This window comes from Tachyglossus aculeatus, chromosome 12, assembly GCF_015852505.1.
Source record: "Tachyglossus aculeatus isolate mTacAcu1 chromosome 12, mTacAcu1.pri, whole genome shotgun sequence".
In the NCBI taxonomy this organism is placed as follows: Eukaryota; Metazoa; Chordata; class Mammalia; order Monotremata; family Tachyglossidae; genus Tachyglossus; species Tachyglossus aculeatus.
Window position 1 is genome coordinate 31,052,921 of NC_052077.1, and position 25,539 is coordinate 31,078,459.

At 41.8% G+C, this 25,539-nt stretch overlaps 1 protein-coding gene across 1 annotated transcript in view; it reads left to right on the plus strand.

The window, feature by feature from the left end:
• Positions 1 to 25,161, plus strand: part of CPE (carboxypeptidase E) — a 109,583-nt gene extending 84,422 nt beyond the window's left edge. The window contains exons 6-13 of the mRNA XM_038755057.1: positions 1,425 to 1,621; positions 3,029 to 3,196; positions 6,071 to 6,188; positions 11,991 to 12,173; positions 15,948 to 16,087; positions 17,736 to 17,835; positions 20,861 to 20,979; positions 23,461 to 25,161. Coding sequence (XP_038610985.1) covers positions 1,425 to 1,621; positions 3,029 to 3,196; positions 6,071 to 6,188; positions 11,991 to 12,173; positions 15,948 to 16,087; positions 17,736 to 17,835; positions 20,861 to 20,979; positions 23,461 to 23,559 — 1,124 coding nt within the window. The 3' untranslated portion in view covers positions 23,560 to 25,161. The remainder of the gene's footprint in view (positions 1 to 1,424; positions 1,622 to 3,028; positions 3,197 to 6,070; positions 6,189 to 11,990; positions 12,174 to 15,947; positions 16,088 to 17,735; positions 17,836 to 20,860; positions 20,980 to 23,460) is intronic.
• The last annotated feature ends 378 nt before the right edge of the window (positions 25,162 to 25,539 follow it).

The window sequence follows — 25,539 nt, forward strand, 5'->3', positions numbered from 1 at the left end:
TCTCTCATTCTTATTTCTCACCTTTTCCCCTTCCCATGTTTTCCATGAACTAATCCCTATTTTCACCCCAAACTGATCGAATGAAAGTTGGCATCTCCTAAACATGAGGATTTGGCAAAACAAAAGATCAAGTTTGAAGCTAGCAGAGGAAAAGAATCAATTAATTAGTTAGTCTTTCATTGGTATTTATTAGGCACTCTCGTGTGGCAAATACTGTACTGAGCACTTCAGAAATTATAATACAATAGAGTTAGTAGACACATTCCCTACCCATAATGAGTTTACAGTCTAGAGGGAGAGGCAGACATTAAATAAGTTACAGTTAGGTACTGAGTCCACAGTTTTTCTGGCAGCACAGAATCAGGCCGGAGAGTGGAAACCTTCAAGGCTTGGTTCATTCCACACAGTGGAAGACCACACATTGAGAATTGGGGAAGCAGCACTGGAGAGCGGCATGGGCTAGTGGATGTTGCCAACTTATACTTCCCAAGCGCTTAGTCCAGTGCTCTGCACACAGTAAGTGCTCAATAAATACGATTGAATGAATGAATGAATGAATGAATGATGAAGCTTGGGAGTCAGACGATCTGTGTTCTAATTCTGGCTCCGCCGCTTGTCTACTGGGTGATCCTGGGCAAGTCACTTCACTTCTTAATGCCTCAGTTACCTCATCTGTAAAATGGGGATTAAGACTGTGAATCCCATGTGGGACAAGGACTCTGTCCAACTGTAGTCTGTATCTACCCCAGCATTTAATACAGTGCCTAGCATCTCACCTCCCTTCTCTCCTTCTCCAGCCCAGCCCGCACCCTCCGCTCCTCTGCCGCTAATCTCCTCACCGTGCCTCGTTCTCTCCTGTCCCGCCATCGACCCCCGGTCCACGTCCTCCCCCTGGCCTGGAATGCCCTCCCTCCGCACATCTGCCAATCTAGCTCTCTTCCTCCCTTCAAGGCCCTACTGAGAGCTCACCTCCTCCAGGAGGCCTTCCCAGACTGAGCCCCCTCCTTCCTCTCCCCCTCATCCCCCTCTCCATCTCCTCGTCTTACCTCCTTCCCTTCCCCACAGCACCTGTATATATGTATATATGTTTGTATATATTTATTATTTATTTATTTATTTTACTTGTACATATCTATTCTATTTATTTTATTTTGTTAATATGTTTGGTTTTGTTCTCTGTCTCCCCCTTCTAGACTGTGAGGCCACTGTTGGGTAGGGACTGTCTCTATATGTTGCCAACTTGTACTTCCCAAGCGCTTAGTACAGTGCTCTGCACACAGTAAGCGCTCAATAAATACGATTGATTGATATAGTAAGCATTTGCTAAATTCCATAAAACAAAACAAAAAATAGCTATTGACTCACCAATACCTCATTGCATCCCTGAGAAAGTGTCCCTTATGTGTTTTTCCTTGGGTTTTCAGGGGAGCCCGAATTTAAGTATATTGGGAATATGCACGGCAATGAGGCTGTCGGCCGAGAACTGCTCATCTTCCTCGCCCAGTACTTGTGCAACGAGTATCAGAAAGGAAACGAGACCATCGTCAACCTGATCCACAGCACTCGCATCCACATCCTGCCATCTTTGAATCCAGATGGGTTTGAGAAGGCAGCATCTCAGGTGAGTCTGCAAGAACAGAATTGCCCACCACACTTACCAATGTTCAAATACCACCAGCACTATGGGCAGCGTGTGATGGAACTTGAAACCATTAAACTATATGAAGTGTAGAATCTATTGAAAAACTGTTAAAGATGTTTTTAGGAAAAAATGAGTTTGTCTAGTAAAGGATAGGGGTGATTAATCCGTTTCATTATATAGAACCATGGAATATACATTTTGTCATAAACGGTTGCAATGGATAATGAACACTGTTGAATGAGCAGCATGAAATCTACCAGATTGTGGTAAACTGAATTTCACTTTGAACCACTAAGGTTTTGAAAAGGTCGTAATTCCAACTCCATACTTTGCAAGTGCTTTTTTAAAAAATGATCCAATGTGGTAGCTCCCTCTGCTGATTCTTAAGAAAAACTATTTTCCCTTATTAAAATAGGATCCCTGATGTTCAACGTGAAGTTCTCGTTTCTATCAAACACACTATTAAGCAAAAAAGGGAAACAGTGTCCCAGGTTATTTACACCTTTTTTTGTTTAATGTTGATGCAAGAGCAAGAGCCTCTAAAATCGCACAGAAAGCAGAGCTTGTATATACATTGCTTAGATGTAATATGTTTTGAGGTTTAGTTGTATGTTGAATCACTAATGGTTTTAACATTTAATAATAATGATGGCATTGGTTAAGCACTTACTATGTTCAAAGCATTGTTCTAATCTGTTCTGTTCTCTGTCTCCCCCTTTTAGACTGTGAGCCCACTGTTGGGTAGGGACTGTCTCTATGTGATGCCAATTTGTGCTTCCCAAGCGCTTAGTACAGTGCTCTGCACATAGTAAGCGCTCAATAAATACGATTGATTGATTGATTGATTGATTGTAAATTTTGTCCTCTGAAAACAGTAAAATTGCAGGTTATGTGTCACAATGAGTGATTTTTTTTTAAAGACAAACTGTTTTAAAATGCCCTCTGTTATTGTCATATTAGCTTTCATGTTGCTACACTGTTCTTTTAACGTGCATCTATGTACTTGGAGAAGTCATGGAGTCAGAGAAAGAATATCGAAGGTCAAATGGTCCAACACCCTGTCTCCCTACCCCCTGCTTAAACTATCAGAGACAAGATTGCCATTCACTAAACATTGCCATGAATGTGAACCCATGACATTAGTGTCACAGTATCATTATGACTTGAAAGATACACATTTTATTCCCAAATTGTTCCTGTACTGTTTACTTCCAACCATCGATACCTTGATTCTACATCTTTGAAAATAGGGTGATACCTTATTGCTATGCTTATGGCAGCATTAAGGCGAATAGGGAAAATTTTGTAAAATGCTTTCATGTTCTCTAGGCAGAGGTTGGGATAATTAAGAAGAAGATGATGCATTTAATCACCTCAATTTTTCAGCCTGGTGAACTCAAGGACTGGTTTGTTGGCCGAAGCAATGCCCAGGGAATTGACTTGAACCGAAACTTCCCTGACCTGGACAGGATAGTGTATGTAAATGAGAGGCAAGGTGGCCCAAATAATCATCTGCTGAAAAACCTGAAGAAAGTTGTGGACCAGAACCCCAAGGTACAGTATGTTCATCCTTATCTTTTCCCAAGAGCTCTAGAGGTTCAGCACCTTCTCCTCCGCCTAGGGAGCTGAAGCCTCCTCTGTGGAAAGAAAGCACTCCCTGTCCCGGGGATCCCAACCTTTAAAACTCTAAAGTCTGAGGTGAGCATCATTGACATTTAGGAAACCCTGAATCAGGATAGTCAGTAGGATGCTACTGGCTTATATTGCCCATTTCAGATAGCCCTCTCTCCTGACCCAAAGCTCTCCCCATATTTTTATGCCCCCTGAATAATTTATTTTCTCTCTGAGATTCAGAATGAATCAATGGTATTTACTGAGCACTTATGGCTTAGTGGAAATGGCACGGGTTTGGGAGCCAGAGGATGTGGGTTTAAATCCTGGCTCTGCCACTAGTCTGCTGTGTGACCTTGGGCAAGTCACTTCACTTCTCTGTCCCTCTGTTATCTCATTTGTAAAATGGGGACTATGTGAGTTCCCAGAGGATGTGGGTTCTAATCCTGGCTCTGCCACTTGTCTGCTGTGTGACCTTGGACAAGTCACTTAACTTCTCTGTCCCTCCGTTATCTCATTTGTAAAATGGAGACTATGACTGTGAGTCCCACGTGGGACAATCTGATTATCTTGTAACTACAGTTTGGCTCAATGGAAAGAGCACAGGCTTGGGAGTCAGAAGTTGTAGGTTCTAATTCCACCTCTGCCACTTGTCAGCTATGTGATTTTGGGCAAATCACTTAACTTCTCTGTGCCTCAGTTACCTCATCTGTAAAATGGGGATGAAGCCTATGAGCCCCACGAGGGACAACCTGATTACCTTTTACCTCCCCCAGCACTTAGAACAGTGCTTGACACATAGTAAGCACTTAACAAATACCATTATTATTATTATTATTACTAGGTGCTTTGGAGAGAACAATACAACAGAATTATCAGCACGTTCCCTGCCCATAATGAGCTTACAGTCTAGAGTAGATCCAGAAAGATCCATGGATGTTATACCCATGAGAGCTACCTGATTAATGTTCCTCTGACCTGTCTTCCTGCATTTCCTCTCGTCTCTGAAGCAGAGCACACAACACCTGTGTCTAGCTTCCTATTCTTCAGGAGTCTCATTCTTCCTTCTGCTCATCTTAAGTGAAGTAGAGGACTGACTAGTTTTACGTGCAAACAGCCCAAGCAAATAGTAAAGCGTGCCAAAGTGGATCGTTTGGGCCTAAGTGATCAGGTTGTACTCTTTGTGGTGCTGATCAAACAGATCATTACTCAGTACTCCATTAGTATTAGGCCTAACTAGAAATTTCTTCTTTCCCCTTACCCTCGGTCTCAACAACTCCTTCCTGTGATCAGTTGTCATCACAGATTTCTATGGCAGTCAGTAATCCATGTTATTGGGTTGATTTATTCTAAACCATGGATTATGAGCAGAATATATAGACTGGACAACAAACTATCAAATCAGATACCTAAGGAAAAAATCAGCATATATAGTAAAGGACTTTGGATTAATGATTCATGAACATTTTGTGAGCAGAATATTGTCCACACATGGCTGATGGATAAGGATTGCTTGGATCATGGAGGTATAGGGTTGGGAAAATGGAGGCAGAGTTTTCTGGATGGACTGCAGAAAGTTTGGAGTCCTGATAATCTAGGAGAAAAAAAAGCAAAATATAGGAAAATAGGCTTGGGGTCTTGGTTTCTGGAGGGAGATAAATTAAGAATATGCCCTCAACTTTTGAGAAATTGATAAACTTCAGTTGGGTTTTGCAAGTGGACATAGCTTCCAATGTGGCACATCTTGCTGTCTCTACAGGAGCCATTTTGGAGTTCCCGAACTCTTGCTCTTGTTAATTTCTCTAAAGAGAAAAAAGTATCCTTGGATTGGTGGAAGTTGACATTGGTCCCTTACTTGTTAACAGTTCTTCCCAAGACCTTATTCCCAACTTGTGATACACCTTGTGATTGAATTTTCATTCTCTTAAAAGGTCGGTCTGGGCATATCTCCTCAGTGTCGGGAGTTACAGTAAAGGAAACGAGCTCTGGAGATGACCAAGAATCTAGCTGCAGTAGTATGAAAATAAACCCATAAAAATTTAAAGTCACTGTTTTTTTTCTGTGTTAAAATGAAGCAGCAAGGAAAAGGCATATCATAATCTTTAAAGTATTTACAATTTTACTAGCAAATGTAAGGCGAGCACATTCTTTCCTGGAGTCTAATTGTCTAACGCAATAATGGCCACAAGGGGGAGCCAGAGTAGCCCTGTTTGTTGTACAATTGTGTACCCCTTATAAAAGTGAAGAATATTTTGGGGCTTTGTGATTTATTTCTTTATTCCTTTCGCCCTTACCTGCTTTTAACAGAAAGGAATGCACTTTTACCAGCTGGAAGCTGTGACTGATTTGCTTACTGGTTCCTGGGGCATCCGGAGAAAAGACTCCTCAGCAGCAATCCTAAGGGAATTTATACCGACATGAGATACTGTTGGATTTTTAATTTCAGGTGTAGCTGCAAAAACAGATTTTGTGTAAGCTTTTTGATGAAAATAAAGTGATTCCTGTAGACTCAATAGTTTTCTCTTTATGATCCTCTCGGCATTTTTTTCTTGTCAGCATGACCACTGGTCATCAGTCTGGCATATAGACTGTGAGCCCGCTGTTGGGTAGGGACTGTCTCTATATGTTGCCAACTTGTACTTCCCAAGCGCTTAGTACAGTGCTCTGCACACAGTAAGCGCTCAATAACGACGATTGAATGAATGAATGAATTGCAGAAAGCTTGATTATTCCTCATCTTAAGAGGAATAATCAGACGAAACTGTCTGATCGATGAATACTGTGTACAGGATAATTTTCATTCCTCTTTTTCCACAGCTTGCCCCTGAGACAAAGGCTGTCATTCACTGGATTATGGATATCCCCTTCGTCCTCTCAGCCAATCTGCACGGTGGAGACCTGGTTGCAAATTATCCATACGATGAAACTCGCAGTGGTGGGTAGTCCTTGAACTTCCCCTTTCTATGTGGAAAAAATCTCCGTTTTGCACAGGTGGATAGGGTGATTGCCATTCAGTAAGCCAAGAGGCAGCAGACCCATCTCATTTCCAAAATCATTACCTTGTGTTTAAATACATTTCTTTCTGGCCTATGGGGAAAAAAATCTTTCAATAAGATATTAGTAGACCATTCAGCTTCTGAAGTGATGTGGAATGTATCTGTTTATTGTTATATTGGGCTTCCTCAAGCATGTAGTGCACTACTTTGCATGCAGTAAGCGCTCAATAGATATGACTGAATGAATGAATGTGAAACATTAAGAAAGGAACCAGGAATGAAAATGCATAAGACATCTGGAATTGCCAATATTCTCCTTAGATGGCAAACTCTTATTCCTCTCCCACTGCAACCCAACCCTCATGTTTTGCCATTCTAATACCTCTACTCACTGTACCTGGCTCTGATTACTAGCCATGGTTCTTTCGCTTCTGCCCCACCTCCTGAAAGAAACTCCTTCCTATATATATGGCATCTTCAAAGCCCTCTAAAACCACATCTCCTCTAAGAGACTTTCTTTGACTAATCTCTCATCTCTCCCCCTCTTTCTCCACCACTTCTATATCACCTGTGCACTTGATTCCTTAACTCCTAAGAACTTTGGCACTCGCCCTCCCCTCTCCCACTACGGCACTTCCGTATATATCCTCATATTCAGTTTCTTCCTTTAACTGTAATTTATTTCACTATACGTCTGCCCCATTAGGCTGTAGGTTTTTTGAAGGTGGGGATCTCAGTTAGTAACTCTATTAGTATTGATTAGTATTAGTATCAGTATTGATTAGTATTAGTTATACCATCTATTAGATGGTATCAACACTTGTCTACTTGTTTTGTTTTGTTGTCTGTCTCCCCTTTCTAGACTGTGAGCCCGTTGTTGAGCAGGGACTGTCTCTATATGTTGCCAATTTGTACTTCCCAAGTGCTTAGTATAGGGCTTTGCACACAGTAAGTGTTCAATAAATGATTGAATGAATGAATATTACATTCTCCCAAGTGCTTAGTACAGTGACTTACAAAGAAAAAACACTCTGTAAAGCCTATTGTTTGATCAATTGAAATGATCATTGGAAGTGAGATTGGACCCAAATACTTCGACTTCAACTCATTTTTCTCATTCAACCCACATATTTAATCTGTCAGAAAAACCTTTCAGCTGTACCTTCAAAGGAAGCAGCATGGTTCAGTGGAAAGAGCACAGGCTTGGGAGGCAGAGGCCAAGGGTTCTAATCCCAGCTCTGCCACTTGTCTGTTGTGTGACCTTGGGCAAGCCACGTAACTTCTCTGTGCCTCAGTCACCTCCTCTGTAAAATGGGGATTAAGACTGTGAGCCCCACGTGGGACAACCTGATTACCTGATTACTGAGAACAGTGCTCAGCACATAGTAAGTGCTTAACAAATATCATAATTATCCAAGCTGCTACTATGCCAATCCAAGCACTTGTCGTATCCCACTTTGACTTCAGTCTCTTTACTACCTTCTCTGACTCCTGTCTCTCCCCGCTCCAGTCCATACTTCATTCTGCTGCCCCAGATCGTTTCTCTAAAAAAATTCAGTCCATGTTTCTCCACTACTCTGGAACCTCCTGTGGTTGCCCATCCACCTCCACAACAAACAAACCCCTTACCATCATCTTTAAAGGAGACAATTAGCTTGCCTCCTCTGACCTTACCTCCCTGATTTTCTCCTACAACCCCAACCCAGGCTGCTCACTTTCCTCCTCTAAAATGCCAGCCCACCCACTATACATTTTGTCACTGACACCTTGACTACATCCTCCTCCTGATCTCCCTCCCCCTTCATATATGGCAGACCGCCATCCTCCCCACCTTCAAAGCCTTATTAAAAATGCATCGCCTCCATGAGGCCTTCCCCGACTAAGCCTTCATTTCCTCTCTTGCTTCATTTTTGAGCTTGTTTTCCTCAAGTCACGTAAGCTATAATACGGTTCTGTTTTCATTACACAATTACATAGTTTCATGATGTTTGGATGTTTAATGATGGTAAATTAGGAAGCCAGGGAATTAGGGAAGAATGTTCCCACAGCATGAGTAGTTCTCATTATAACCTGATCCACAAGTTCATTCATTCAGTCGTGTTTTCTTCAATCATATCTATTGAGCGCTTACTGTGTGCAGAGCACAAGTTGCCACAAGTCAATTCTCCACGTCTTCCTAAGAAGTACTCCTCCCCCTCCCCATCCCCCCGCCTTACCTCCTTCCCCTCCCCACAGCACCTGTATATATGTTTGTACATATTTATTACTCTATTTATTTTACTTGTACATATTTACTATTCTATTTATTTTATTTTGTTAATATGTTTTGTTGTCTGTCTCCCCTTCTAGACTGTGAGCCCGCTGTTGGGTAGGGACCGTCTCTATATGTTGCCAACTTGTACTTCCCAAATACTTAGAACAGTGCTCTGCACACAGTAAGCGCTCAATAAATACGATTGAATGAATGAATGAAAGTACTTCGGGGTTTTTTGTTTTTTAGTAGTGTAAAATAACAACGAGTGACTTGGGTGAGTAGTATGTAAGAATTTGTATTGAAAAACATCAGCGTGCTGGTATATTCAAACCCAGTCTACCCCCAACCAATTCATTTCTATTGAATCATTGGTTTTTATAATGCAAATTTCCCATAATACATGTTTCTTCAAAAACATAACGATTGCATCAGAGTAGAAATGACACCATTTAATTTGAGAGAAGGACTGCCTGGGGCTGTGTGTGTAAGGAGGGGGAAATTGAGTACAGGAGGAGGAAGGTTCGAGTGAGGTATGGGCCTAGAAGGGAAACTGAAGCAGACAATAGAGGTAAAACGATCGACTCATATTCTTCCCCTTCTTAGATGTTTGCTCTACTGCTCTGGAGGAAATTAACCTCCTTGAGTACATACCACAGAAAGCATTTTTGCCAGCCCAGCCCTTAACGTGAGGAAGCACTCTGGGTTAATTGGAAGAGACTGCACTATACAAACCAAAGACCACTCTCAGCCCTTCATTTCTTTCTTCATTGTAAAAAGCATTAGAAACACTAATGGTGACTTTGAAGACTATTCTTCCTAATCCTTACCAAATGGGAAGTGGGAAAGTAACTTCAGTAGCTTTGAGAGTCGTCAGATTTGTGTTGAATTACCTCCCTAGAGATTTGAAATGTGTCCCATCATTGTTTTAAGACTTTCAGTGAGCCTTCCTAGTCCACACTAATGAATTGGAACTCCAAAGCACACTTCATTGGAAGGACTAGAGGGTAGTGAGGAAGCGTAAGGGGACCGCTATGAAAATATAGACATCAAAAAGCACAGCGGGGTGTGAATCTACAGGCTGATGGGAAGCAGTGTTGAGTAGTGAAAAGAGTATGGGATTGGGAGGAGGAGGACCTGGACTCCGAAGGCTCTGCCACTTGTCTGCTGTGAGATCCAGAACAAGTCACTTAACTTCTCTGTGCCTCAGTTTCCCCATCTGTAAAATGGGGATTCAATCTACCTCCCTCCGACTTGTGTGGCAGGGACTACGTCCAACCTAATCATCTTGTATCTACCCCAATGCTTAGCACAGTGCCTAGCACATAGTAAGCACTTAACAAGTACCGTAATAATAGTAATTATTACTTAAGTGCTTATTATATTATTTATTATTATGGTACTTGTTAAGTGCTTACTATGTGCCAAGCACTGACCGTAAAAAAAGATAGAATGCCCTATCCCCGCACCACAAAAGGCCAAACTAGTTGGAGCCTTGCTCCTTGGGTAAAGCTGTGGATTAAGCAGACATGAAGGCTGCTCCAGTACGGAGTGATTCTCAGAGGGTCTGAACAACCCTGGACCATCTCTGGTCTAGATGATCTGGAAGACTGATTCATCCTGGCATGATCTGGAGGCTCAGTTTCACTGAACCACTTACTCTGTCCCAGAGCTGACTGGTTGTTTGAGCTGGCAACGGGCTAGGCCAAACCACCTGGACTTGCCTACAGCGATTTGGCTGAGCCACAACTGGACACTTCTTGAGCAGGAGAACAAGATCCCATTCACTGGTCTGCATTTTTCCCCATTAGACCACGATAAAGGATGAGTTCTTCCAGTTTAACTTCTGCTGCTTTTTGTTATGCTATGAGCAGATTCTCAGGGACTCTTAGTGGTGACTCCTATCTAAAGGTCCAAATATGCGCCTTCGAGAAACAACTGTGACTTCTGTAATAATCTTGCAATTTACACTAGCTCTTAGCCCAGTCCTCACCACATAGTAACTGCTTAATAAATGCTATAAATGACTAGGGAATCGGTATTATTGTAGAAACAGCCACTGATGAAAGAGCAGCACTTGGCAAGAATTTATAGATGTGAAATTTGCCACAGTGTGTACTAGTTTCCTTTTGGATTTTCTGTGCTTCTTGAGTGAGCTGGTTAAGGACAAGTTACTGGGGAAGTATCCAATTAGTTCCACTTACCAAATGTTTCTTTAACATAGTCATGGGATTTTCATAAAGAGACACAGGGGAGAGTAACTGGAGTTTCTATTTGAAGGAGAAATTGCAGGATGATTAAGGATCATTGGGGGAATCGTATAAAAGGTCTGAGCAAACTGAGTTGGTATGTGGCTTAAACAGAAGGGAACACTCCAGCAATCCATCTTAGGCTGTCTACTACCGCCAAGTGTGTATAAGAAAGCCACTTTGGCCTTTGCTGTTCCAAATGCTAGGGTAGATACAAGATAATCAGGTTGGATACAACCTCTGTCCCTCAAGGGGCTCACAGTCTGAGTGGGAAGGAGAACAGGTATTGAATCCTCATTTTATAGATGAGGAGACTGTGGCACAGAGAAGTTAAGAGACTTGTCTAAGGTCACACAGTAGACAAGTATTAGAACCCAGCTCCTCTGACTCGCAGTCCCGTGTTCCCTCCTCAAAGCCACATTGCTTTCTGTACATATGGATATATATGAAAATATATGCCTAGCCAAAGGTGCTCGGTGAATTCCTGCTCCTCAAGCCCAGGAGTGTAGATCTCCCCACATCCAGACCTGAGTTCAGAGCTCCAGTTTCCACCCATTTCCATGGGAGGCTTTAGCTGGGGGAAAGATAAATCAGTACAACTCTGCAGCTGTTATCAAGCTGAATGCAAGTTTAGTCAAAGTCTGATCCGTTTTCTGAAAGTGAATCATGCTTGCTGGGCTATTCAATTTCCTTGCTAAACAATTGATGGTGTTTACCGAGCATGTGCTATCAGAATAATAATAATAATAATGATTATGGCATTTGTTAAGCACTTACTACGTGCTGAGCACTGTTCTAAGCGCTGGGAGAGATACAAGGTAATCAGGTTGTCCCACGTGGGGCTCCCAGTCTTAACCCCCATTTTACAGATGAGGTAATTGAGGCACATAGAAGTTAAATGGATTGCCCAAGTTCACACAGCAGGCAAATGGTGAAGCCGGGATTAGAACCCATTCCCTCTGATTCCCAAGCACTGCACTCTTACCTCTAAGCCATGCTGTAAGTGCTTGGGAGATTATATTAATGTCCATCTGCCCCTATAGATTGCAAGATTGTTGTGGGCAGGGAACGTGTCTGTTTATTGTGGTATTGTTCCTTCCCAAGCGCTTAGTATAGTGCTCTGCACACAGTAAGTGCTCAATATATACAATTGACTGACAGACTGATTACAGTGGACTGAGGGATCCAGACCTTGCCTCGAAGGAGTGTCAAATCTAAACCTGAACGGGGGTCTCTTCCAGGAAGTGCTCACGAATACAGTTCCTGCCCAGATGATGCTATTTTCCAAAGCTTGGCCCGGAGTTACTCGTCCTTTAACCCAGCCATGTCGGACCCCAACCGTCCGCCGTGCCGCAAGAATGACGACGACAGCAGTTTTGTAGATGGGACCACCAATGGCGGAGCCTGGTACAGTGTCCCTGGAGGTGAGTTCTCCTTTACACCACAGTGGATATTCTGTGGCTTCTGGGCAGGATTTGATTCAACCTTTTTAAAGTCTTCATTTCATAATGGTGGTATCTGTTAAATGCTTACCATGTTCCAGGCACTGTTCTAAGCGGTGGGGTAGATACGATAATAATAATAATAATGATGGTATTTTTAAGCGCTTACTATGTGCAAAGCACTGTTCTAAGCGCTGGAGAAGTTACAAGGTGATCAGGTTGTCCCACGTGGGGCTCACAGTCTTAATCCCCATTTTACAGATGAGGTCACTGAGGCACAGAGAAGTTAAGTGACTTGCCCGAAGTCACACAGATGACAAGTGGCAGAGCTGGGATTTGAACCCATGACCTCTGACTCCAAAGCCCGTGCTGTTTCCACTGAGCCATGCTGCTTCTACAAGGTTATCAGGCTGTCCCACATGGGGCTCAGTCTCAATCCCCATTTTAAAGATGCAGTCACTGAGGCACAGAGAAGTAAAGTGATATGCCCAAAGTCACACAGCTGACAAGTGGCGGAGCTGGGATTAGAACCCAACACCTCCGTCTCCCAAGCCCGTGCTCTTTCCACTAAGCCATGCTGCAAGGCATGGTAAAAAACGGAATCCACCCCAAGCCACTGATATCAGTAGGGAATGTGGTCAAAATCTTCAAATTGGAGAGGAGAGTCAGACATTCCAACGGGAGCTAAAGGTTCAATTCAGCACCGTAAATCCCATTTTTCTGCTTCTGAAAATGTAAGGAAAACAGTAGTGGAAATTCAAATTATGGATGTTTCTCAAGTTAAGTTTTTGAGAAGAAACCTTTCCAATTTTAATGTGTCTACTATTTGCACCTATTTATGTAGTTCTTTATTTTTGAAATTCGCTATATCAGGTGTAGTATTAATTTTTATTCTAGTATCCTGGACTCAGGGATTGCTTGGAGGCACTAAGCAGATAGACTCTTATCCAAGGCTGATTCCATCTAATAATGATGCAAAAATAGCATCTCAAAGCTTCTTAAAAGGCTTTGTAATTATGCCATCAAACGAGATGTTATATACTCAGAATCTGGAATTGAAGGATGGTTTTTGGCTAGCTGCTGCTAACTCCCATGATATTACATTTACTTTAAAGTTGCCACTCTAAGTGTTGGTCTGTTAGTTTTAATATTAAACCAACAATATTTTGGAAGCCATTAGGGGAAACTTTACTCTGATTCCTCTTTAAAATGAACATGTAATTTCTGGGTATTTAACAACAAAATGCTACCAGCAGTAATGATATTGTTAAGGTTTGTTTTGGTACTTTAAGCAGGGAATGTATCTGCTAATTCTGCTGTATTGAACTCTCCCAAGCTCTGCACATAATAAGTCCTCAGTAAATGCTATTGATTGATTGATACTGATTCTTCCCAAGGCCCTCAAAAATGCCTTTTATATATTTTTTTTACATCCCTATGAAGTGGGAGCAGGTGGCATTATTCCCATTTTACAGGTACAGGAACTCTCTACCTAACTCACATCCTTTCCATGTCCCTCGTTGCTGGTAATATTAGTTCGCTTGCTGTACTTCATACAAGTCAGAATTTAAGAACTAAAACTAAACTAAGCACAAAAACAGATTTTGGGTGAAAGGACACAGTTACAAAGTGGTGGAAGTAGGAATAAGTCACGATCCGATATAATCATTAATGGATAAGGGGATAGAGAATATATAAAGAAAGAAAAGAAATGTTTTAATTTTAAGCAGTGGGTTACAGAACTAAAATTTAAAACTTAGTTTGGTATGTTTCACACTGAACATTATGGAAGCTCTTTCAGGAAATGTATCTACCAACTCTGTTATATTGTACTCCTGTGTGCTTAGTACAGTGCTCTGCACATTGTAAGTGCTCAGTAAATGCCACTGATTGGTGGATTCATCATCCCTCAGGGAGTTCAGTATCTTCTGCAGTTTCACTTGAAGCCAGGGAAAGAAGTATAGCCTGCCCTGTATTTGTAATTACTTGAGGACTGACTGAATTTTTGATTCTAACAGTTCACGCCTCCAATTCAAGCCTATTGTTGTTGTTTTTCTTTTACACATGGGGTTGAGTAACTGAGGGTGGGAAATGAAAATCTGTTCCTGCCATTTATCTTCCACTTTTCATTCACTTCATTAGAGCTGTCAGCCCCAGATTTTTGTTGCATACATTGGCCAATTTTTAAAAAATGCATCTGGAAACAATTGAACTTCACCTGGTGTCTGTTTTTATTTCTGGAAAAAAACTTTAGAGTGTTCCAGGTCTTAGGTATAAATCATCATATGTCCTCTAGGAATACCATTAAGAAACAGCCCAGAACCAATGTGATGTGATATTCGATTGCAGTCATTTTGTATGGTAGTTTCTGATCAGTATTCAACTGCTTTCTGAAAAACTGACAGGTTCTGGGAGGCCCCTTTTACGTAGAAATTTTATTTTATAATACTGTGTCATTCATCTATGAACATTTATTGGTTGTCTAGTGCAGAGTAACTCTTTTTACCACATGATTGGAGAGACACAGTTCCTGCCCTCAAGAAGTTTAAAATCTAATGGAGGGAATTTAGGCAGACACAAAATTCTGTATATGTGTGTGTATATATATATGTATATATATTTGATAAATCAATCCATCATATTTATTGAGCACTTATTGTGTGCAGAGCACTGTACTAAGTGTTTGGGAAGTACAAGTTGGCAACATATAGAGACAGTCCCTGCCCAACAGTGGGCTCACAGTCTAGAAGTGAGCATAATGCGTTTGTTAAGCCCTTACATTGTGCCAGGCACTGCCCTAATTGCTAGGGTAGACACAAAATAATCAGGTTAAGAACACTCCATGTCCCACATGGAGCTCAAAGTCTTATTCCCCATTTTGTAGATAATAATTATTGTATTTGTTAGGCGCTTACTGCCAGGCACTGTGTCAAGTGCTGGGATGGATATAAGCAAAACGGGTTGGACACAGTCCCTGTCCCATGTGGGGTTCACAGTCTCAATTCCCGTTTTACAGATGAGATAACTGAGGCCCAGAGAAGTGAAGTGACTTGCCCAAGGTCACACAGCAGACAGGTGGCGAAGTTGGGATTAGAACCCATGTCCTTCTGACTCATAGGCCGGTGCTCCATCCACTAAGCCATGCTGCTTCTCCTAAATGAAGCATAGAGAAGTGAAGTGACAAGTGGCAGAACTGGGATTAGAACCTTGGTCTCAATGTATATATTTAATGGAAACAGGAGGGAAAACATATAACAGCAACGGCATGGAAAAAAGAATAAATAGAATAAATAAATCAGTGTACATGAGTGCTAGGGGTATTGTTGGATTGCTGAAGCCTATGGCTATTGGAACATTGATTTATATTGGCAGTAGAATAATGGCAGTGTTTTGATCCTAACCAAATGCTGGATCCCAAAGGCAATGATAGGGAGTTTTGAACTGATTTCAGCCTCATTAAGAATATTACATAGGGTCAGATTGCTACTAGTCTGGATTTAGCCATAATCATAAAGTGTGTTTTAAATATCACTGATGATCCTTTGTACTGGGATGCTGGCTGGCTGAACAGGCTTCTTAAAAGTCCATGGAAATTCCATCCCAGTGATTTTTGGAATCCAGCCATACAGAATTCTTGAGATCCTTGCAATTTCAGAATTCCCCATCATGCATAATAGGGTACTAAGACGACAACCCTAGGGTCCAAGTCACAAAATTAAAAACGTCCTCAACTTACCTTTCTTTCATCCTTGACAGGCATGCAGGACTTCAATTATCTCAGCAGCAACTGCTTTGAGATCACGGTGGAACTCAGCTGTGAAAAATTCCCACCAGAAGAAACTTTGAAGAGCTACTGGGAGGACAACAAAAACTCACTTATAAATTATATGGAACAGGTAATTTTCTGTTTCCTCTTTAAAGCAAGGCACACATTAATATCGATTGATCATCTTCTGTGTTTGACAATGTGAGAATAAGTAGTTTTGTCCAATTTCTTGCTCCTCTTTTATTCCATTTGCATCCTTCACAGATTGTCAAATTGTACCTTAGGGTGCATGCCATTTTATGGCTCACCTCTACCCACCTTTTCAGTACTCTGCTCTCTGTAAGTGCTCTGTAAATAGACGTGGACAACAATTGCTCCCTCTGTGGCCTGTTTGTAAAAGAGGAAGGAGAAAAGACAGTTTGGAGTGACTGATGAACAGACCGAGTGGAAAAAAGCTCTGAGAAAGAAGAATGAAAACTAGGATGAAGTTGGAGATGGCGTGAAACATAGTCCTGAAGGGACTCAGTGCTTTAGATTCATGGCAAAGGGTTTAGAGAACTCAGCACAATATCCGGTGCTCGGCTCTGTAGCTTTTAAAAAGTTCAGGATAATATCCTGAAGTCAGGGTCTCACTAATAAATTACCTGGAGAATTCTAGCCCCCAAATTGCCTTCAATTATCTTCAGATTCCAGGTCAAGCAACCCCTCAAACAGGGTATAATAATAATAATTATTATTATGGTATTTATTAAGCATTTACTATGTGTTAAGCACTATTCTAAGCACTGAGGTAGATACAGGGTAGTCGGGTTGTCCCAAGTGGGGCTCACACAATCCCCATTTTACAGATGAGGTAACTGAGGCACAGAGAAGTGAAGTGACTTGCCCAAGGTCACACAGCAGACAAGTGGTGGAGGCGGGATTAGAACCCACATCCTCTGATTCCCAAGCCCGTGCTCTTTCCAGTAAGCCACACTGAATTCCCTCCTACCTAGACAGTGATCCCCATATGGGACAGGCTGACCTGATTAAGTTGTGTCTACCCCAGCTCTTAGAATAGTTCTTGAAACATAGCAAGTGCTTTAAAACAGTGTAATAATAGAAAATGATCATTATTGTTATTTTAAGCTCTCCCTCTGGACTGTAAGTTCCTTGTGGGCAGGGAACATGTCTACCGTCTACCAACTCTATTATGTAGTACTCTCCCAAGCACTTAGCACAGTGCTCTGCACACAGTAAGCATTCAATAAATATGTCTGACTCTAGGTTGTACTCTTCTAAGTGCTTAGTACAGTGCTGTGCACATAGTAAGTGCTCCAAACTACCATTGATTGATTGATGTATCTAAAAAGGGTTATCTAATGAAATCTAGACATATGCAGTCCACACCAAGGAGTCACTGAATCAATCATATTTATTGAGTGCTTACTGTGGATAGAGCATTATACTAAGTGCTTTGGAGAGCACAAGAGTACAATGTGGGTAGTTATTTTCCCTTCCCACTGGGAGCTTACATTCTAGAGGAAGACCTTACAGTATCGAGAGCTGTTTTCAGGTTCAATCAATCAATCAATCATATTTATTGAGCACTTACTGTGTGCAGAGCACTGTACTAAGCACTTGGGAAGTACAAGTTGGCAACAAGTTGGTAGTTCAGCCACTACCCAATCAGCTGCTATTTTTCTACTTAATCTAATAAGTACCAGACATTTTTGCTGACCTAAAAAATGTTTTCAGGTCAGTTCTGATCATCTCTCTTTGCTTGTTGACCTCCGCAGATCCATCGAGGAGTGAAAGGATTCGTCAGAGATCTTCAGGGCAAACCCCTCGCCAATGCTACTATTTCCGTGGAAGGGATAGACCACGATATTACTTCTGGTGGGTGGAATTCTTTGCCAGGATTTGAGAGCTTTACAAATATTCAGCCAGACATAATATTGCTTATTAATATAATTACAACAACCATTTTAAACAGGGCAATTATCCGACTCATATCTCACGATGAGCTGTGATGAAGGTAGATTTCTCACACATGAGGACAGTCAAGCTGAATCAGACCTTGGTTGAGGGGCAGCAGCGAGGAACTGATTGCTCCTCCTTAGTCTCTTTTGGTGGTTATCATCACCATGGTATTTATTAAGTGCTTACTATGTGCAGAGCACTGTATTAAATGCTTGGGAGAGTACAACACAGCAGAGTTGGTAGACATGTTCCCTGCCCATAACAAGCTTAAAGCCTATAGGGGCAGACGGGCATTAATAGAAATAAATAATTTATAATATATAATTTATAGATATGTACATCAGTGCTGTGGGGTGGGGAGTGGGACAAATATCAAAACCCCGCAGTTCACAGATACAAGTGCACAGATGAGGTGGAAGGGAAAGGAACAAGGGAAAAGAGGACTTAATCAGGGAAGGGGGTCTTCTGATTCCCACCCTCTAACTGTGGGGGTCCTTCAGTTCTGGGTCCCTCTCTATTTTCCATATACACCCACTTCCTTGGAGACCTCACTTGCTCCTTTGCTTCAACTGTCATCTCTTTGTGGATGATTCTCAAGTCTATCTCTCCAGCCCTGATCTCTCACTTGCTCTGCGGTTTTGCATTTCCTTCGGCCTTCAGGACATCTTTACTTGGATGTCCGCCAATATCTCAAACTAAACATGTCCAGAACAGATCTCTTCTTCTTCCCACTCAAACCCTTTCCCCATCCCCATAACTTTTCCAACACCGTAAACATCGTCACCATCCTCCGTCTCCAACAAGCCTGTAACCTCGTCAATATCCTTGATTCATCTCTCTCATTCAACCCACACATTCAGTATGTCATGACTCTAGACTGTAAGCTTGTTGTGGATAGGGACCACCTCTACCAATTTTATTATATTGTACTCTGCACCCAGTAAGCTCTCAATAAATATGGTTGATGAAATCTTTACCTTCATGAAGTCTCTAGAATCTGCCCTTACTTATCCATCCAAAATAATACTATTCTGATCCAAATACTCATCATTCCCTGCCTTGAGTACTACATCAGCCACCTTGCTGATCTCCCTGCCTTTCCCCTTTCTAGTTCATACTTCATTTTACTGCCTGAATCATTTTTTTTTTCAAAAAACTGCTCAGTTCACCTCTTCCCACTTTCCCCAAACCTGTAATTGTTGCCCATATACCTCTGCATCAAACAAAAATTCCTAACCATTGGCTTTAATGTAGCCAAAACTCTCTTCCTCCTACTTACCTCGCTGCTCTCCTACTACAACGCAGACCACCCAGTCCACTCCTCTAATGCCATCCTACCTTCTATCCCACAATCTCATCTGTACCACTGTTTGGCCTTTACCCATCTTCTCTTTTGGGTCTGGTACTCACTCCCTCTTCATTTCCAATAGACGCTCACTCTCTCCACCTTCAAAACTCTCCTGTAATCATCGTGGGCAGGGCATATGTTTACCAACTCTCTTGTACTGTACTCTATCAAACATTTAGTACAGTGTTCCACACAAAGTAAGTGATCAATAAATACCATTTATTGATTGGTCCAATCATGTTTCTTCCTTTAGGCTTTCCCAGACTAAGCTCTCACTTCCCCATCTTCCGTCCCCTCTGTGTCAACTATGCACTTGGCTGTGCAGCCCTTGAGCACTTTGAAATTCCCCTCAGCCTCATAGCACCTATGTATGTAGCCTGAAACCTTACTATTTCTTCTAAACAGGAAGCTAAATTCTGGTCACCATAGCAACGGGATCGCCCTGGTACCTGTAAGCCCAATTTTATTGTCTGTCTCTCCTCTCTCCGCCCCACTCCCAAATACTGTAACCTCCTTCTGGGCAGGGATCACGTTCACCACCTCTATTGCATTGTACTTCTCCCAAGCACTTAGTACAGTGTTTTGCACACAGTGCCCAATAAATATGATTGATTGATTGACAGAAAATAGGACAGTAGGTGATGCTCTCTCCTAAGTGTTGATGCTGCCAATGATGCCGGTTTCTTTGTCCATTGTGTGGCTGTGACTACAGGAAATCCATGTCTGTGCTCACTCTTCGTCATCATTAACTAACAGTCAAGTGGCCTGATCTGGGTTTTGCTTTCTTTCTCTCTTCTTCCTTCAGTGAAAGGATTTTGAGCAGGGAAATGTCCAGAAGGCTAGGGGAGGACCAAAAATAAGGAGAAGAAGTTAAGAGACCGATTGTTACCAATTGAAGAAACAGCTGATGTGTAATTAAGAACAGACTGCAATAGAATGCCCAAAGAGTGTCCCCATCTCCTCTCCCTCCACTCCCATCTCTCCAAAATACTCATGGGAACAGTCTTTTCCAGTGAACTCTGAACCCATTCTATCTAGTTTATTCCATTTCAGCAAAAGTAATCATTTTACAAGCAAAACTGACAAGGCCTTAGGACAAAGCTTTCCAGATTTCTTCTCATTCCACCATCAGAACTCTACTATCACCTTGTCACCTTTCATACCGAAAGGTCTGAGCTCTGGTCCTCCTCACTATCCCCAGACAACCTGCGGGACTTGCCAATCCCACAGACCATCTGGGTTAAACTGTGGCATCTGTGTTATAGAGAGAAATTTATCTGAACTTTTGGGACCCCACCATTGTTGCCTGGGGGATCTGATATTCTTGGCACAAGGGGCAACCACATTTTTTTTTGTCTTCCCTTCTAGCCTTCTCAGCTAGCTTTATGCTTGTGTCTCCAAAGGAGCTCTATGGGAGAAGATCCAGGATAGATATTTTCACAACCTCTTCAGCAAAAAGTTATCAAAGCGCTAAAAATCTACTTTATGAACAGACAGGAAATGAAAGAGTTTTAAGCTGGAGAGTACCAGGGCTCACATAATTAGTTGAGTCACATCAGTGCCATGTGATGTGATGTTATGCTTTTCCTACAGCAAAGGATGGTGATTACTGGCGACTGCTTGTACCTGGGAATTACAAACTCACAGCCTCAGCTCCAGGCTATTTGGCAATAACCAAAAAAGTGGCTGTCCCCTATAGCCCTGCTGTTGAGGTAAGTAATCACTGACCGACTGAACTTTCCTCAAAGAGGAATGTAACATCCTTTTCTTTATGTTTTTTTTTTTTAAATTAGAGGACGAGTTGGGGTTTTTTTTGGTAGCTTTCCCTTTCCTGTGTGTAATTCAAACTGAAATCTTGCCTGTGAGAACTGTCATTTTTCCCCACATGACTCTAGACCCCTCCCAAGTGCTTAGTTCAGGGCGCTACACTCAGTAGGCACTCAGTAAATATTATTGATTGATTGATTGCTTACTAAACCAGAAAACCAGCAAGTCCACATTCTTGTTGGCATTTCCTCCCTAAGTGTGAAGCAGGTTTGATGCTTTCACACTTAGCCTTTGCTACCCCGGTAGCTTGAATTTAAAAATATCACCACCTCATCTATAAATGTGCGCACTGACTCGAGTTTATCCATAAATATTGCCCAGGAGGGAGATATAATTCTCGTGTGCTGAAGGATGGGGGCTCCAGACATAAAACGGATTAGTCTATCCAGAAGAAAAGGTTCGAAGAAAAGCATACAGCCTAGTGGTTAGAGCTCAGGCCTGGGAGTCAGAGGGCTTCAAAAGGACCTGGGTTCTAATCCTGGATCCACCACTTGTCTGCTGTGTGACCTTGAGCTAATCAGTTATCTTCTCTGTGCCTCCGTTACCTCATCTGTAAAATGGGAATTAAGACTGTGAGCCCCATGTTGGACAGGGACTGTGTCCAACCTGATGAACTTGTATCTATTACCCCAGAGCTAAGAACAAAACTTGACACATAGTAACTACTTAACAAATACCATCATCATCATCGACAATAATCCAGGGGATGGTTTCATTTTTCAGCAGTACTGCTTTTTTGAGCAGAACACAGCACTAGCACTTTGGTCCTTGGCTGCCCTAGCAAGAGTTGGTATGGAATGGAGGCAGCTTAGTGTGGCCTTATTTCTGAATAACCGTGCCTCTTCCTGGGAACATTAATAATAATAATAATAATGATAATAATAATAGTGGTATTTGTTGAGCACTTACCATGTGTCCGGCACTGTATAAGAGCTAGAGTAGATACAAGCAAATCTGGTTGGACACAGTCCTTGTTGCAAATGAGGCTCACAGTTTTAATCCCCTTTTTAACAGAAGGGGTAACTGAAGCTCAGGGAAGTTAAGTGACTTGCCCAAGTTCACACAGCAGACAAGTGGTGGAGGTGGGATTAGAACCCAGACCCTTCTGACTCCCAAGCCTATCCAGCTCTATCCACTAGGTCACGCAACTGGGCAAGACCCAGGAAGGACACTAAAGTTCACCTGGCACTGAGTGGGAATCCAGGGGTTGCCCCCAAACCCTCAGGGTCTCAGGTCCCAGTCCTGCAGGGTGAGCAGGGTGGGAAATAAGGGATGGAGAAGGGTGGTGTGAATTGAAGTCGAGGGGTAATGGAACTCTGCCCATGGAGTTCCCATGAGGTATGCAAGCCCAAAGAGACTGACAGTTTTTCAGGAAACCTAAAGCCTTGGGTGTGCAGTGATCAGAGTTTCTGGGACAGTCTTGAGATTTCTCTGTCCATATATTATATGCAATATGGGTTCCAATATATAGTCTTCCAATATATTGCAAGAGTTAGAAGGCCTATCTAAATTGTCGTTTGTCTCTCGTGCTGGCCAGCTATAGAAACATGAGCTTGTTAATGCATTTCTTCTATGGTGAGAAAGTATATAATAATAATAATGGCATTTTTTAAGCGCTTACTATGTGTAAAGCACTGTTCTAAGCGCTGGCGGAGATACAAGGTGATCAGGTTGTCCCACATGGGGCTCACAGTCTTAATCCCCATTTTACAGATCAGGTACCGGAGGCTCAGAGAAGTTAAGTGATTTGCCCAATGTCACACAGCAGACATGTGGCGGATCCGGGATTCAAACCCATGACCTGACTCCAAAGCCCGTGCTCTTTCCACTGAGCCATGCTGCTTCTCTAGAAGTAGAAGTTTCCTAAGCATTTTTGTGAAAGGATTGGGATGTACCCCCTGCTCCCTACAAGATCTGAGCCCAGTCAGGCAACTGCTGTTGAAGAACACCACCGTCCTCATCATCAACCACTACCAGTATCTGTTTAAGGTCACACCGGCAGTTCCTCTTGAGCTAGGGCCCTCTCATTAGGACAGCATTTCTACACAGTGACTCTTTCTAGTCCCTGATCCTCCCTTCAAATTTGCCCCTCGTAAATTTAGGCCCTTCCACCACAGTAGTGTTCCGGTTCTAGCGTGCTAGTAGTGGCTAAGGGCCAACAGTAAAAGATGACAAAGAACCAGACTTAAATAAAACCAGTTAAAGGTGCCATAACTGGAAATATCTTGGACCTCTGAGACCAAGAAAACACATTACTGAGGATGTGAACTGTCACTTTAGAGGGGCTTCTTCTGAAGAGTGTTTTGCTTGTGAGATTTCTTCGTTTGGAGTTTACAGCCATCATTTTGCTTGGTTTCCTACTCCAGGTCGATTTTGAATTGGAGTCCTTTTCTGAAAGAAAGGAAGAGGAAAAGGAAGAATTGATGGAATGGTGGAAGATGATGTCAGAAACTTTAAATTTTTAAATGAAGGATCATTTGATTTGCTGCTTTTAATCTATTATGTGTTATCTTGGTATGATGTACTGTAGGCAAGCTACTATTTTAGACTTTGTGTAGTTGAAAATATTTAACTTTAATTTTATCTTTCCAGTAATCATTTGATAAATAACCTACATTTCTTCCAGAAATACCAACTCTCTTATCAGGTTAAGTAAGAAAAAAAAGATCTTTTGACTCATTTCATTCTCTCTCACAGTCATCGTTCTGAGGTCAAAAAAAATGCAGAAACAAACGTGATGTCAGCAGACCAAGCTGAAATGTATAATCCTATGTTATTTACAACCTAGACCTTATAGAATAATTCTGCTTTTTTAAAGAATCAATTAAGTCCAGCTAATGTAAATATTTGGTGGTGTTTATGACCAGGGTTTGTTCCATATCAACTCATAGAATCAATTCAATTGAGAAGGTACATAGACTCAGCATAGTGTTTGGTAAGCAATATATTGCAAGAGTTGGAAGGCCTATCTAAAATGTGGTTTGTCTCTCGTGCTGGCCAGCTATATACACATGAGCTTGTTAATGCATTTCTTCTGTGGTGGGAAAGTAGAAGTTCCCTAAGCGTTTTTATGAAAGGAACTAAAATTGTACTATTGAGTGAACATTCCAGAGGTTGTGCAGTATTGATCGTCAGCCTGTCAATGATACTTCAAGGCTCTGGATGTTTTCCCTGGCTGTTTCTTGACCTGAAAAAGCATTCTGAGTAAATAAATGACAAAGGAAATGCACAGGTTGTGTATTTTTCTAGTCTATTTTGGGTATGACCAGTGTGGTTCTGGGAATAAAGCCCAAGGCTTTAGATGACAGTGTCAAAATCAACTTGAGGTGGGCTCAGTCTTTTAGGAGGGGTTGGGGTCAGATGCTAAAAGGTGGCCAAGTGGATGGCTATCTGAGACTTATCTCCAGATCTCCACCCACTAAAGTGTAGAAATGGTTCAGGAAATTTTCTGAGAGCACAGTTTGTTGGCAGATTGAAAGTTCCAACTAACTCCTGCAAACTTGATACTCCTGCTTCTGCAGCAAGAGAAAAGCCAAAGAGATGGAGCAATGTGAGAGAATAACCAGAAGAGTGACCCAATTCACTTAGAAACTCAGATTCAATGGGAAATTTAGCCCAAATTTGGGATTGGTTCCCACCTTGATTAAATTTATTTTCTGAAATGACAAACGTTTTGAAGAGCTTCATTTGAAAGAGCCTAAATATCGTTCAGAGAAATTGGACTTGGGATTTGATTTTCTTCCTTTCTCCTACAAACAACAAATCAGAATGCAGTTCATTTTGTGACTTTCTACTGAACAGATCAAATGGCAAAATTGGCTGAATATTTGCTGCAGTTTGAAAAATGATCCGAAATACTCCAAGCACAATGTTTAGTTCTATATTCTCATGGTGCGTTCATGTTCTTGGTAATGTGTTTTCATGGAATGACTAAAATGTTTTGCAATTGTTTTCCTTTTCTCCTTGTTGATAACAATAAGCACGTATTTGGTTATCACTTTGAAATGTATAAAATGGAATTTTGCATTTTGATCCTTAATTTGTCAAATAAACAAAGATGAACCAACCAAAGCAGAATTCCAGTTAGCTGTTTGGGTAGACACGTTCCCTTCCCACAGCGAGCTCAAGTGACAGGCAAGCAACCAAAGTTCTGGTCTGCCTGAGAAACTGGGTATTTATTGACCACTTATTGTGTGTAGAAGACTGTACTAAGCTTTTGGGAGAGTACATTACAATAGAGTTGGCAGACATGGTCCCCATGCACAAGAGGCCTACAGGCTAGAGAGGGAGACAGACACATTAAAAATAAATTAGATCTGGATATGTGCACCTGTGCTGTGGGGCTGGAAGTGGGGTGTATATCAAAGTGTTTAAGGGATTTAGACCCAACTTCACAGACAACTCAGAGGGCCGGTAAGGGAATGGAGGGCTTATTCAGGGAAAGC